Source organism: Marmota monax, unplaced genomic scaffold (assembly GCF_021218885.2).
Source record: "Marmota monax isolate L192 unplaced genomic scaffold, Marmota_monax_Labrador192_F-V1.1 WCK01_AAM20220418_F8-fsc00122, whole genome shotgun sequence".
NCBI classification, from domain to species: domain Eukaryota; kingdom Metazoa; phylum Chordata; class Mammalia; order Rodentia; family Sciuridae; genus Marmota; species Marmota monax.
The window spans coordinates 2,164,301-2,178,582 of NW_026695223.1; the positions used below are offsets into that span (position 1 = coordinate 2,164,301).

A 14,282-nucleotide genomic window follows, 5' to 3' on the forward strand; every position below is an offset into this window, starting at 1 on the left:
TTTTCTCTCAAATAGCTTGAGGAGAGGCGGGGGAAACTGTGAGGGCAGAGCACTCTTAGAAAGCAACAAAGTGTGCTCCTGTAACAAGTCCCATGAAGCAGTTCTCTGGAGAAAATATAATTGTCCAGACACACCCACATTTCACCACAGTTTGGCAAGTCACAACAGATATGGCAGAAATGCCTGAGGAGGCCAGGCCAAGGGCTTCCACACAGGGATCAGGCCACCTTCAAAATTAATGAGTGCAATCCAAAACATACCCTTGACCCTGGCATCTTTGCACTGGACATCTCCCATTCACACAGACACCTGTGAGGACATCAAATACAGGTCTTCCTCTACCCTTATGCTCTTTCTTCCTGTTGGACTGAACTCCATGATTTATGGTAGCCTGGTCCAGTATTTTCTCTAACTTCCTTTTTAAGAGCCTTCCCTGGCCAGCAAACACCCAGTACAATGAAATCTTGGCCATGCTCCAGCTCCTTGGCTGCAACATCAAATTCCATTCTAGACCATGTTACTTCAAACAAGTCAGAATTCCAGATTACCCACGGTATCCCATTGAGATGGTATCAGTTCGTGTCAAATATGGCCTCAAAACATACCTCTTTGTCTGCCGTTTTTTCTGGAGATACTTCCAAATTCTTACAACCGTGAGTGGCCTGCGCTTGCCGCCGCCCACCGTTCATCACGTGCAGAACACAAAATTCTGGTTATCAGGTGATCAGCTCTATGGAATTTTCTCTGTATATCCAACAAATATGTCAAGGTAGCTATTTCTTCTCCTAAAATCATTGAGCTGCAGGAGCATGTGCTCTATGGAGACCTGAAATGCAGTTGCTATAAAAATGAAATGCTATTCTTGGAATACCTATGTCATTACTTGAACTGAATCTCCTTTACAATGAAATGGCTGCTGCTTAGCAACTAATGCAAAGAGTCTGAACATCTCCTTCTCTCTCTCTCTCTCTCTCTCTCTCTCTCTCTCTCTCTCTCTTCTCTTCTCTTCTCTTCTCTTCTCTTCTCTTTTTCTTTTTCCCCAGTAGGAGGAGTATTAGACACGCATTAGCCACACATGTGGTTGCATGTTTTCACATACACCGGAAGGGTAACGAGGACAGCAATGAGGTCATCCTTGTTATCAATGTAATATGGATTTGATACCCCAGATGGTGACTGATTTTAAATTTGTTCATTGTGATTTACAAACCAGATTGATTCAAGGAAATGAAATTAACAAGAGGAAAATGCTGCTGTCATTCTAAGGATGGATATGTGGGATCAGTGCTCTAAAGTCAGAAAAATATGGGACTTCAGATCCAAAACCCAGCCTGCCTTGCAGTGCCCTTCGTTGGCAGGTGGCTGTGGGGAAGTAACTTAGCAGCAGTGACTTTACTGAACTGTAGAATGGCTCTGAACACAGCATGGGGTTGTCTAAGATTGTTTTGAGCATAGAATTAGATCATTGATGTGGAAGTTTATAAATGGTAAGTCTTAGAAGCACCATGAACATTTCATTATTATTAAGTACCTAACTTTAGTCACTATTAACAGTTAAAGAAATCTCCAAAAATTGGTTTTCAAAAACAAAAACAAATAAAAAACAAATCCCTTAGATTTTGTCACAAGTAACGCTGCACTGGCTCATAGAAAGCTTCTGTTTTAATCTTTAAATAGCTTCAAAGTTTATTTTTGAGCTAGAGATTTATTTTCTGAAGAAATTCTGAAGGTTTTCTTCAAATGTGAAAGAATGACTCAGGTTTTTTAAATGTTCCTTTGGAACTTTCTAGGTGTCTATAACTGCATATGTGAACATACTTATGAATTCTGAAGGGCATTGTTATGGAAAAATTAATACTATAAATACTTGCAGCCTGAACAGGTCACTAGTGAAAGGTAAAAGATCCACTTTTCCTAAGATTTTTTTTTTTATTCAAATGATGCTGTCTGTGTCATCTTCGCCATGTCAAACACAAGTACATTGGTCCTCACTTCTTCACTAGACCCTGATCTATATACAATCTCTTACCCCCTTCGGTTCCCCTCTGATTAAACAAGTCATGAGGTCTTGTCCTAGAGATAGAATTTAAAGGAAATAGTACAAGATTATAATCCTTGTAATCATTTTCTGGACTCATGAAATTGGATTCATTTCCCATCTCATGAAATTCGTATAGTTTTCAGAAAGCTCAACCTTGACCTCCCTGCAACTGACAGTAGCACAAAGTTACTCACAGACCTTGCTCCTGCACTTAGACAGAAAAGAAATATACTCTTGTCAATCGACTTCTGTTAAGGCCTTCCTCTGTGTCCTGGTGGGCCTAGTGGGGCCCACCGGGATGAAATATATGGGTTTCTGCCCTCCGGGGATCGTGGTCCAATGAGCCACTAGATTGAGGAAACATGCCTGTCTGCACACAGAGAATGGGAAAGGGTGAAGGAAGAACCAAAGCGAAGATCGACATGACTGAAGCATCCTGCAAGGAGCCCTCTGCAGATATGCTGCCACTTAACTGGCCAGGTGACCAGGCAGGTGCTTAAAGTCTAAGCCTCCATGTCTTTATCTGCAAAAGGGAAATTGGGTGTTCAATGAAATACTGTATATAAAATGCTTAGTAGTTCTTGGCAGAGAATAGGCATTTAATAAAATCAATAACTTGTAATGATTAATATTCATAGGTAGCGAGGTAAGTGAACACTTGCAGCAAGTATTTGTACCGAGCAAAGTTTTCCTTTCACTGACTTGCACTTTACCAAACATTTACCAGTGCATGGACTGCTTTTTGCTGCCTCAGGGAACGATCTATCAGGGGCACCTCCTAGGCCATTGTGAGAAAAGACAGGGTGGGCTGGAGCTTTGGACCAAATGTCTGTGTCCTCCCCAAATCCATATGCTGCAATCCTTATTCCCAAGGTGACGGCATGAGGAGGTGGGTCCTCTGGAGGGGATCAGGTCAAGAAAAGCAGAACCCTTATGATTGAGCTTAGTGGCCTTCTGAGAGCTCTCTACCATCATCTACTGTAGACACACAGTGAAAAGGTGGTCACCTGCAGCCCAGAAGACAGCCTTCACCAGAACCTGACTGTTCAGGCACCCAGATCTCAACTTCTAGCCTCCAGACCTGTGAGAAGTGTCTGTTGTAGGAAAACCACCTGGTCCACGATACTTCCTTACAGCAGTGGCAGCCAAGTCAGCTGGGGAGTCCACTCAGCCCCATGGCTGTGCACTCTGTCAGGGCAGATCATGCTCTGCAGCCTCTGGGGCTCACACTTTTTCTATTTCCTGTATAATTTAAGATGGAAGGGACTTCCATCAACTAGAGAGAAACAAATACATATCACGGCTCAGTCTTTGCATTGAGAAGAGGCCATTTTAAAGAGGAGGTTCTGTTTTAAGTCAGACTCTCCCTAAAAAGCCTCCACAGGAAATGCTCTCTGAGAGGGCTTGCCTCTTTGCCTGTCACATACAATGATGGGATCCCAGGAATGTTCCAGAAGTTTGCCTCCAAATGATACCCTTTCCAAATGCTTTCACACAGGCTTATATAAGACTCTTTTTATCGTTAAACAACTTGTTTTCAAGTTATTTCTTAAGAGATACTAATTTTTCCATAGAAGTCTTGGCACCTTTCTCACATCAAAGGAACGACACATTTAAAAATGTACTTTACTCCTTCTAGGGAGGCTATTTTCTGGCTATTTCCTACAAATCCATGTGATACACAGATAGCCAAACGGTGTTATCTTTGCCTTTGGAGGGAAAAAAAGGGGGCGGGGGTCATCCCTTCAAAACGTATTTGTCCTGAGCCAGCTTTATTTGTTCAACAAATATTTAAAAGCTATCTATAGATTTTAAACATGAATTCTGCTGTTTGGCCTGGTTGGGCTAACTCGGAACTCCCCAGAAGGCTGAGTCTCCCATTTCTGAAATAATCCAGGGCAGGCGGTGGGGGGGGGGGGGCTTTGTCCTCTGACGGCCAGCGTCTGTGTAGTGAGGCGGACATCACCAGGACAGGCCCGAAGAGGACCAGCCTCCATTTGGAGTCACAGGTGACAGCTCTATTTCCAGTGCTTCTATCTTGATCTACTTATCTCTTCCTGACACTGAGAAGCCCAGCCACCCCTCCGGCCCACCTCCACACCTGACTTCCTGCTCTTGGGTGACCCTCTGGGCTTCTGCGTCACTGCTCCCCCACCTTCTGCACACTCACTGTGCCTGTCTTCCCTGACCTCTGCCTTCTGTCACTCCATTTCCCAGAGCACCCAGAAGCAGCCTCCTGGAGCCACTTAGTAAGGATGGCCTTTGCTGTGCTGGGGCTGCGGCCCATGGCAGAGCACTTGCAAGACCCTAGGGTCTGTCCCCAGGACTGCAAGGAAGAGTAGAATGCAAGGGAAAGTACATATTCTTCATCCTCATGAGCACCAAAACCTGCAAATTAAATGTCTTGGATGGGGGCTGGGGTTATAGCTCAGCGGTAGAGCGCTTGCCTCATACTTGTGAGGTACTGGGTTCGATCCTCAGCACTGCATAAAAAATAAATAAACAAATAAAGATATTATGTCCATCTTTTCAAAAAAAAGTCTTGAATGTATGTCTGTCTCCTTTTCATAAGATCTGAATAATTTTACCATCAGCTACTGACATTTAACAGATATTCATTGTTTTAAAGAACAATAAATAAATGAATCTGCTTCTTAACTGGACTTAACTTAGAATACCACTTTAATAAACACAAATGGCATTTATTTTGTGACAACGAGTGTTATAAGTATCAACTCAAACTTGCAATAAGTCCTATGGGGTTGGTGCTGCTATGGTTATCATTTTACACATGGGAGAACTATGGCACTATGGTGCAGAGAGTGTGGACCTAGGCAGCAGTACTTCAGAGTCAGGGCTCTTAACCAGTATCCTACTTGAATAATTGAAGGGTAAGAATAATGAGATTTAACTGCAGTGTAATTATTATCATTTTAAGCTTTGAAAGTTTTCCTCTATATCCAACAAAAACCAGACTATTAATGTAGCTTCAACCAGATATGGCTCCTTATCAGAAAATTATTTATGAGCCTAAACATCTAAAGGCAAATCTCCATTTGAGGAAACTCACGGAGGTTAGATACAAGAACCACAGAAGTCCCTGTTAGAAAGCCGTAGCCTTTAAAGAACGATATCTGCTCCATTTCAAAAGCACACAAAACTCAGGGCTGAAAGGGATTAACATTCAAATTTGTCCACCAAGACTTTCTTCCCACCTCTTCCCAGCCACAGGCTCCCCCTCGACAGCTCGCACACACTCAAGACTTGCTTTTCTTCAGAATAGCCCACACTGGGTTCATGCACCTCTCAGGATGACGGGAAACTCATAAGCCGTTCTTCAAGGGCTTCGTAGGTTACAGCAAGAAAAAGCAGCTGTGGTTAAATGAGGTCAAAACACAGCAAAAGCTAAGAGTCACCAAGGGAGCTCACCATGCTTCCTTCAACAACTTCCCCACCCGCGTCAACCAAATGGGTTGGAAGGAAGGAGTGAGTGAAGCCCTCCACAGCAGAGGTTGCCGGCTGGCTGGACCGCAGCCTGGACAGACCCAGGAGCACGCGATCGCCTTCTCTCTGCATTGTTAAGTTCTAATCACAGAAGGAAACGTCAAGAGAAAATTCCCTGAAGAGAACATCAATGCGGCCCCTTGGACAGGGATGAGACGGACAGAAAGAGAACCAGAGAGCTAATTAGTGCTACTCAGAAGGCAAAATAAGGCCTTTTCTTTGACAAAGTGCAAACAGATGGTTAAGCGCTTCATCCACCCCTCTTGAGCCTCCAACAGCTGGCTGAAAGGCCAGAGCAGGTTCTCAAACAGGAAGCTGTAGGCAGCAACAGCCTTGGGCTGCTGGACCAAACGTAAAGGAGAAGACGGACTTTTCTTTTAATGGAAAGGAAATCGCAATTGAGATGGTGCCCAGATGAACAACGGTAGTTGATTCGAAAATGGCAGTAAGTTGTATTCATTCAATAATTTATCCAATACCTACTAAGCAAGAAGAGGAAGATAATCAAGTAATAAGGTGCAGTTTCTGTCTTCAACGAGGCTAACAACTCAGTGTAGACAAGAATTACAAAAGCTGTCTCTGAGAAGGGTGCTACGCTGAGCCCTTTCCATAAAGTAACTGACTTAATTTTCACAAAAAAACTTCCTGGACAGGTATTGCCACCACAGCACTTTAGAGATGGCTCTGCTGAACCACAAAAGGGTTACATAACTTGCCCAAGATCAGCTGGAAGATACCAGGTTCAAACCCAAGTCTAATTCCCAGGACAGAAAATTACAATGTGGTCCTAACACAGCTGTTGAAGAAGCCACATAAGAATGGGAAGGACCAAGCACCATCCACACACAGTGGACAAGCTCCCTAAGAAGTCCGCCTGGTGAGCAAGCCAGACACGAGATGAGCACATTATGCACAGGCAGACATACTTGGTGTTTTATTTCTTTAATTTTCTACAGCATACTGGTTTGTTATGTCTTGTGATAGGCTCCAACCAGTTCAAACAATTAAAAAGTAGTCCATTTTATGGTTATTTTAAGATTCAAATCTAATGGTTTATATTTGGCTGTGCTCTTGACCCTCCTTCCTAAAGCTCAAAACCACCTTCATTTGCAGTAACTAGTGTCCTAAAACCACAATTATAGGGTCTGAGGAGAAATACTTAGTCTCTATATTAGTCTCCAGAATTACCACTGCAAATACACCCATGTGAGCACAAACATCTCAGCCCGGGGCATAAGCAATGGCTTCTCCAGATGCCCCTGATCTCACAGTGTACTCAATTCCTGGGACGCCTTGGGGGTCACATAGGAAACACATATACCAGATCCCAACCTTGAAGAACACAGAGGTACAGCTAGGTTGGCCCTCCCTGGGAGTCCTCATTTTCTCAGATTAGAAAGTGGAGTGTCGGAAAGAGCCAGTGTGCCTCTAATTTAATTTGGCTCCACAAAGCAATGGTGTTGTTGCCACAACAGAATTGAAAGGCAGCAAAGCCCTCCTTCACCTCTCCAGCCCCCAAACCACAGGATCTGGTGCTGTGCAAAGCCTCCAAAAGATGGATCACAGTGGAGAGGGGGTAAACTGAAGTGAAACTCACTTGGTGCATGTCCTAACTGAGGAAATCGACACCGAGTCAGTACCTAAGTCACTATTGAGGAAGGAAACATTAAATTAGAACTGAGGCTTTTATCTGATCCTGAAGTTTCTAAATATCTAACAAATGTGCAAAGCACAGATTAAAAACACAAAATAAAATTGATTTACAAAGAAGGATGCTGATAATGACATTCAGAAAAAAAAGTTTCCCCAGACACTACTGATTCCAGTGCACAGGGAAGGACAATGTCCGGGTTACCCTATTTGGCTTCCAACTCCACAACATGTTTCTTATAATAACACAATCTTGTTTTGTGGGACAAAACACAAAATGAAGATATAGTCAGCCCTCTGTATCTGTGAGTTCTGCATCACGGATTCAATCAACCACAGATTGAAAATATGCAGAAAAAATAACTGCATATGTACTAAGCATGTATAGACTCTTCTTGTCATTACTTGCTTAACAATAACTGTGACAACAATTTGCATAGCATTTACATTGTATTAGGTATTATGGGTATTCAGATACGATTGAAAGCTTAAGGGAGGATGTTCACGGGTTCTATGCAAATACTATGCCATTTTATATAAGGGACTCCAGCACCTGAAGATTTGAAATCTGCAGAAGGGTCCTGGAACCAATTGCCCACAAATACTGAGAGATTATCATAATATGCTCCTATCGACAACCTACCAAGAATAAAAGATCTTTTTTTTTTTTTTTACCTGGTTGGCTAATCTAAGAAGTTTAATATTCCTTGCTGCTACTTCTACAGAAACTTCCTTTAAGAAAGGTCAAGTATTTCCATCCTGGTTTGTGTAAGTGGAGAAACTGAAGCACAGGCATTGAGCTCTTACAAGTAGTGGTAACTGCCCCGGCCTCCTAACAAGCAAAATCATACTTCATCTTCTTCTGTGCGCTGCCCAGGGAAGTACAGACAGGGCAGCTTGTCCCCGGACCTGGGTTCCTCTAAACAACACTCATCGGAATTATTTCCAAAGACGTATTCACCTCTAACATGGATGGCTTCACAGAGATGGCAGATGTCACGCAGGTGGTTCTGTTCTCAGACATGAAATCAATCTACTTGCCAATGATCATGAATTAATATTCATTTTTTATTTCCAACATAGCAGAGGAGTTCCCTACAATCACACAACCAAAGGACCATTGTGCAAAGAATAAAGCATACAAGAGATAATGTAGAACACAATAACTAACAGAATGCTGTGGAGGAAGCAGCTTACACTGTACAGACACACATAGGTACACACACACACACACACACACACACACAAACCACAAGTTCAAGTCTAAAGTAATTGTTTGAGGATGTAATCTAAAGAGAAAAATCCTTCAGAGTCAGATCTCTGTTTAAAATCTGCCTCCTGCCTGAGCTCTATTCTTCAGGTTCATTTTCTAAAAAACAGAAATAGGCATGATGACATCATAGGACTGTCATGAATATCAAGTAAGATGGACCATACAGTAATGCTTAGCATAGTGCTTGAAAGACAAGAAACATCAGCAACTTTCTCTTTCCCTCCCTTGTGTGCTACTGAAAGGTTTTTTTCCCCTCTCTTCAGTTTTACTGACTTAAATGGGAATTCTTACAGCAGTTTTTAAAAACTACACATTATATAGTCATTTGCACATATATATCTGTTGCAGCACCATAATTTGCAAAGAAAAAAGAAGTAGTAATTTTAAGAGAAAAGTACCAGCTCACTTGCACTGCCTTCTAAACCCTTCAGCTTTACAGTCTACAGAGACTATTTGCTCTAGGGGTGCAAGTTCTGAAATAAAGGAAAAATTCTCATGGGAAAAAACGGTTCCCAAAAAAGCCAACAAAGGAAAGATAATGAGGGGAAATCTAGGGGTATATAAAGGAGTTTATTTTACTTAACAAAGTAAAAGTCAAGCAAAATGAATAATCTGCCTCCAGAAATAGTTATTTAAAGGCTTTTTGTAAAGGGCTCTGGTTCCTAAAAAGACAGGAGTCACTGCATATGCCCACCCACTCTTCATTTTATTTTTAAACCCTAGCTTATATGTTCCTTAGCAACAAGAGGAGCAGATGAGACCCCCCTACACACAGAGACACACACACCCTCTCTCCCCAAGCCCCTTCTCCTTTTCTATCAAGTTCCATTCTGCAAATATCCATGTGCTTCCAAAGACATTTTTTAACCTACCTGCAAATTGCCACTTACCCACTTCGAAGGATCCCCTGTACACAAGCAACCCCCCCTCCTACTCTAGCTGAACTCTTCTGTGTAGACTCCACTCAGGAAGGCCTTTCTGACTCCTCTCCAGTAACTCCCACCAGTCCCCGTCCTCAGCTGACCCCCAGGAGCGAGGCAGAGTTGTCCTCACTGAGAAGCCCACACCCAACCTGAGCCCAACTGCTCTTTCCTTACATACCTTTCATTAGCCCTCCAGTAAAATCTGTCAGGCCTGGCTGCATCCCTGTGTCCAGCACAAATGACCACCATGGCAGTTGGGTAGGCCATTTTTTATAGTTAAACAAATTATTAAAATAAATAAATACCAGTGATCAAAATGCAGAGGCTCCTGGACAAACATGTGCCAGGTGAAATCACCCACTTCCTCCCTGTCTTTCTCCTGGCTTGGGAACAGCCTGGCCTCGTTTGGCTGGGCAGGGTGTATGAATTCAAAGGTCAATAGTTTAGCCTTTGGAGGGAAAACAAAATAGGGCAGCAATCCTCAGACATTGCTGTGCTTCAGCATCACCTGAGGAACTTGATAAGAAGTCCCACCCACAGAGAATTCAATGCTGTAAATGCAAGGTGGCAAACATTTTAACCAGCAACCTGGGGTGACGTGTATACAGGTATTTCACTAAATTGGAGGCTTTAATTAAAAAGAATTGATGTCCAAGAAGTAGAAGCCACTTCTACGAACTTTAAGGCAGATGCAGTATTATTTATTATCACTTTCTAGAAAAACACTGCCTATGTGTGAGTACACACTTACACATGCCGGTTGCCTGTGCAAGACAACCCAGAAAGCCACAGTTCATACAGAGTACATTTCCAGGAGAGAGGCTCAGAGAATGACCCCTGCCAAGAGGCAAACTGGAATGATTTCCCTTGCAAAGGATAGCTTTGTAGCTCCACCCAATGAGAAGTCTGATGAATACTGATCACTCAGGAGGATCCCTCAGTCCAGAAGCCCAGGATCCAGACCCACCATGTGCTCCCCATAATCATCCCCTCCCAATGCACATCACCTACATTAGGCTGAATGTGGTCCCTGCTCCCCTAAGGGCCAGAAGGGCCATTGAAGCTAGGAAGCAGAGCCGGCAGTGTCCTAACATACCTCCCTAGAGTGGCCCCACTCCCCACCACCTGCCTATTTTTAGAAACTGAAAATATAAAAAGAAAGATCCACTTGGATTTGATCTGTGTAAGTAACTAAGAGAACAACAACACAGGTGGAAACTCCCTGAGCATGCAGGAAGCAGAATGCATGCACGGGATGCAAAAGCTGTCACCACACCAGGAACACCTTTGGGAAGCATCAGAAGTCACATTTAGACACACAGCACATGCCCCAGTGCCGGGGCCTCCAGTCCAGGCAATGCCTGTGGGGATCCCAGTGATTCACACACCTGCCCCCATAAATAAAGCACACCCTCGCAAACCCACACACCTCTGTCATCTGCTTTTGCTTACATAACAGCACATGGTGTGACAGGCCTAATACTTTAGATGGTATTCTGGAAGGTACTGCTAACTCAAAAGGAGTTGGGTTATAAGACTGCTCTCACTGACCCCTTTTCAAGAAACACTCCAGAAACTGAAAATATAAAAAGCACAAATATCAAGTACAAATCTTTATAAATCTATGCTTGCTTCTCACCTCAACTTCTAAAACCAATAAGCATTAAGCATAGTCTCAGCATCTTCTTGCCTGAGGATCTTGTGGCGGGGGGGGGGGGGGGGGTGGGGGGGGGGGGGGGGGGGGGGGTGGGGGGTGGGGGTGGGGGGGGTGGGGGGTGGGGTGGGGGGGGTGGGGTCGCAGAGAATGTACTGAATCTTCATTTCTCATGTTTGGGTCCTGACACAATTAGGGGTTATTTTTTGTCCTAATTTGATGGCCATCTATCTCACACTGTCCTTGTTTCACAGATACATCCATCTTTAGGTACATGTGAGGGTCAGTTCTCCCCCTCACCCCTCGCTTGCCAGTAGGCTCCCCACATCATCTTCTGGTCACACCCAGCAGAGAAGCAGAGAGCACATGTATGCGTAACCCTCATAAGCAGTGGCGTATCTACAGATAAGAGACCGGTATCCTACTCTCCCTTAGTGGAGGATTTTCAGGCAGGTATAGATAGTGCTGTTCTTTTCTGCTCAGGGAAGTGACCTCGGTCATCAAGTAGTGCCAAAGGTTCATCAAGTGAAATCTGGAGGGTGGAGCAAGTGGTTGAGAGGACACTGGCTTAGGGGCAACTTTGATGACTTTTCTCAAGAAAACTAGGAACCTCTGGGTCTGTGCCTCCCCCCACCACCCCCCCCCTCTCTCTCTCTCTCTCACACACACACACACACACACACACACGTATTTTTGTTATCCTGACCTCAGGGACTGGGTCTTCTCTCCTATTACAAATTCCCCCTCCTTAGGCGTTAGGGGGAATCCAGGCTCACGTAGCTTCCCTCCAGCCCAGAATGATGGAATGAGAAGAGAACAACAGAGAGAGAGAGAGAGAGAGAGAGAGAGAGAGAGAGAGAGAGAGAGAAGGGGGAGGGAGAGGGAGAGGGAGACGAGGGCAGGAGAGAGACTGAGACTATGAGGCACCCCAACAACTCCGTGGAAGCGCCTCTTGGAGAGAAGAGTGGCTCCCCGCCCTCGGCGGCACCTGTCTGCGGCTCCTGGGCTCCCGGCGCCTACCTGTAAGAGACCTGCTTCCGGAAAGTTAAGTTCCTCAGCTTCTCCTCCAGCGCCTCATCCTTCTCCTTCTGGCCGGCGACCGCGGGCTCTTCTAGGGCAGCGGCCCCCGCCGCAGCCGCTGCTCCTACGCCCCGCGGGTCCGCGCCGCCCTCGGCGCCCAGGCAGCAGCTCCCGGCGCCGCTTCCGCTGCTGCTGCTGCCGCCCGTCGCCCCCTTCTCCTCTCCCGCCGAGGAGCTGGGGTTCATGGCGACCGCTCTGGCGGCCGCAGAGGGAGCCGAGGCGGCGTCGCTGTAGAGGCCCGGCCCGCGGACGGCGCTGGCGGCGGCGGCGGCGGCGGCTACAGGAGCCCGGGCAGGTCCGCGCGCCGCTGGCAGGGGCAGCAAATGGCAGCCCCTTCCCGCAGCATCCATCCGCGGCTGCACTGCACCGAGGCATTGTGGGAAACTCCGTGCCTCCACTCCCCTTCCCCGACCAATCAGAGGCTACCTCTCTCCTTCTCCCTCTCCCTCCCCCGGCCAGCCCGCGCCCTCCGGCCGCCCCCCACCCCCAAGCCTTTCCCTAAATCCTGAGCAAAGGCAAGGGCTGAACCCGAACTCTGCCCGGAGGCGACTGGCTGCCAGAGAGGAGGAGAAGAGGGAACGAGGAGCCGCCGGGCGAGGGGCGCTGGGGCACAAACACTGGCATCAGGGAAGAAGAGCGCCCGGGGAAACTCGGAGGAGAGCGTGCCGCGCCCTGGTTAAAGCAGGAGGGAACGGGGACCAGGACCAGAGAATTGCTCTGCGCTGGCAGTTGCCCGCGAGCGGCGGCGCCCACCTTGGTCACAGACTCCTGAAGCCCAATGCCCAGGGCAGTATTCCCTCCCTCGCGGTTTTGGGGAGGGCAGAGCCGGGGCCAGGCAGAAGCCTCCAGAGCTGGGTAACATTCGGGGAACATAATAAGAGCGTGGTCGGTGGGAACCTTGGAGAGAATTCGTTTGCAATATAAATTAAGGGGATGGGGTGCCAAGCGCCTGCCTCTTTTCTGATGAGAAAAGTGGGACCCCAGCATCCTTGAACGCCCCCGCCCACTTCCTCGCCAGGTGCATCCCAAATACGTAGTAGGCGCTCCCTAAACAGTTGTTCTTTTGAATCAGATCACCGGGTCCTCAGTGAAGCAGAAAGGCTGAGAGCATTCGGGAAGTAGAAGTGAGGACCCGAAGGAGAGCAGGGGCTCGCCCAAGAACGTTTCAAGCTACCAGGACCCCAAGGCTGAAACCCTATCTTGCAGGCTCTGCGGAAGCTAACTGTACACCTCGTGCCCAGTTTCTTTCTGTGATTATAGAAAATTCTGTGCGGTTTGAACGGTGCGCTACAAAGTGTTTTAAAATAGACCACTTTCTAAATTAGGGGTTTCCTCCCAAGAAATAACCGCTGTCAGCAAACATGAGAAACACCTCAAAGTAGATGTTTGTAACCAAACTATACACGTCCATGTATGCTGCTGTAAGAAACCCGACCATGAGGAGTTTCAGGGTGGCACTGCGTGACTAGGAACACGTTTTTTGTTTGTTCCTCTAAATTAGGAGACTGAGCAAGCTACCTTAAACATCTTCCAACTCCAACATTCTGTAATTCTCCTCACACTGGTATATTACAATAAGATAAAGGCAAGGGCATTTCCAGAGGAGTGAGTAAAGGTTATAAAAATAAAAACAGCTAGCAATTATTAAGCCCTTGCTTTTACATGACGAGTGTTGTGCTAAGCACTTCACACATCCACCGCCATACGTTTTTGCAACACCCCTCAAGTGTGAGTAGCTTTTCTCATTGCTCAAGCATGTGCAAGTAGAAATTGGCAAAGCTGGGAATCATGTCCAGGCTGCGAGATGGCAGGTCTTTACACTTCACCCAGTGGCGATCACTCTTTCTATAGAGGGGACCCTCAGGCATTTCAACAGCAAGATCCAAACGTTGAGGGGATCCCTAAGACCAAGCAAATGTTGTCATAATTGAATTGCTGGACTCAATTTCTCATGACTCTTGCTCCCAGTCATACCTTCTGTATCCATTCCCCACATGTCTTCAAGATATTTCTGCTATGCTACCCCTCTACTTTAAAATGTTCTGGTTTTATCATATTGTCATTAGTGTAAAGTCTAACATGCTATCTTCTCTTCCTTCTTGTGTCATCATCCCTAATATTACTGTTTACTCCCACACCTCCATCAGATCTTTAGAA

At 45.8% G+C, this 14,282-nt stretch overlaps 1 protein-coding gene across 12 annotated transcripts in view; it reads right to left on the minus strand.

The window, feature by feature from the left end:
• The window catches only part of Dgki (diacylglycerol kinase iota), a 428,822-nt gene extending 416,346 nt beyond the window's left edge, over nt 1-12,476 (minus strand). For all 12 annotated transcript variants that reach the window (XM_058575765.1, XM_058575763.1, XM_058575762.1 and 9 more), the window contains exon 1: nt 12,066-12,476. In XM_058575765.1, coding sequence (XP_058431748.1) covers nt 12,066-12,475 — 410 coding nt within the window. In that variant the 5' untranslated portion in view covers nt 12,476. The remainder of the gene's footprint in view (nt 1-12,065) is intronic.
• Nucleotides 12,477-14,282: the final 1,806 nt, after the last annotated feature.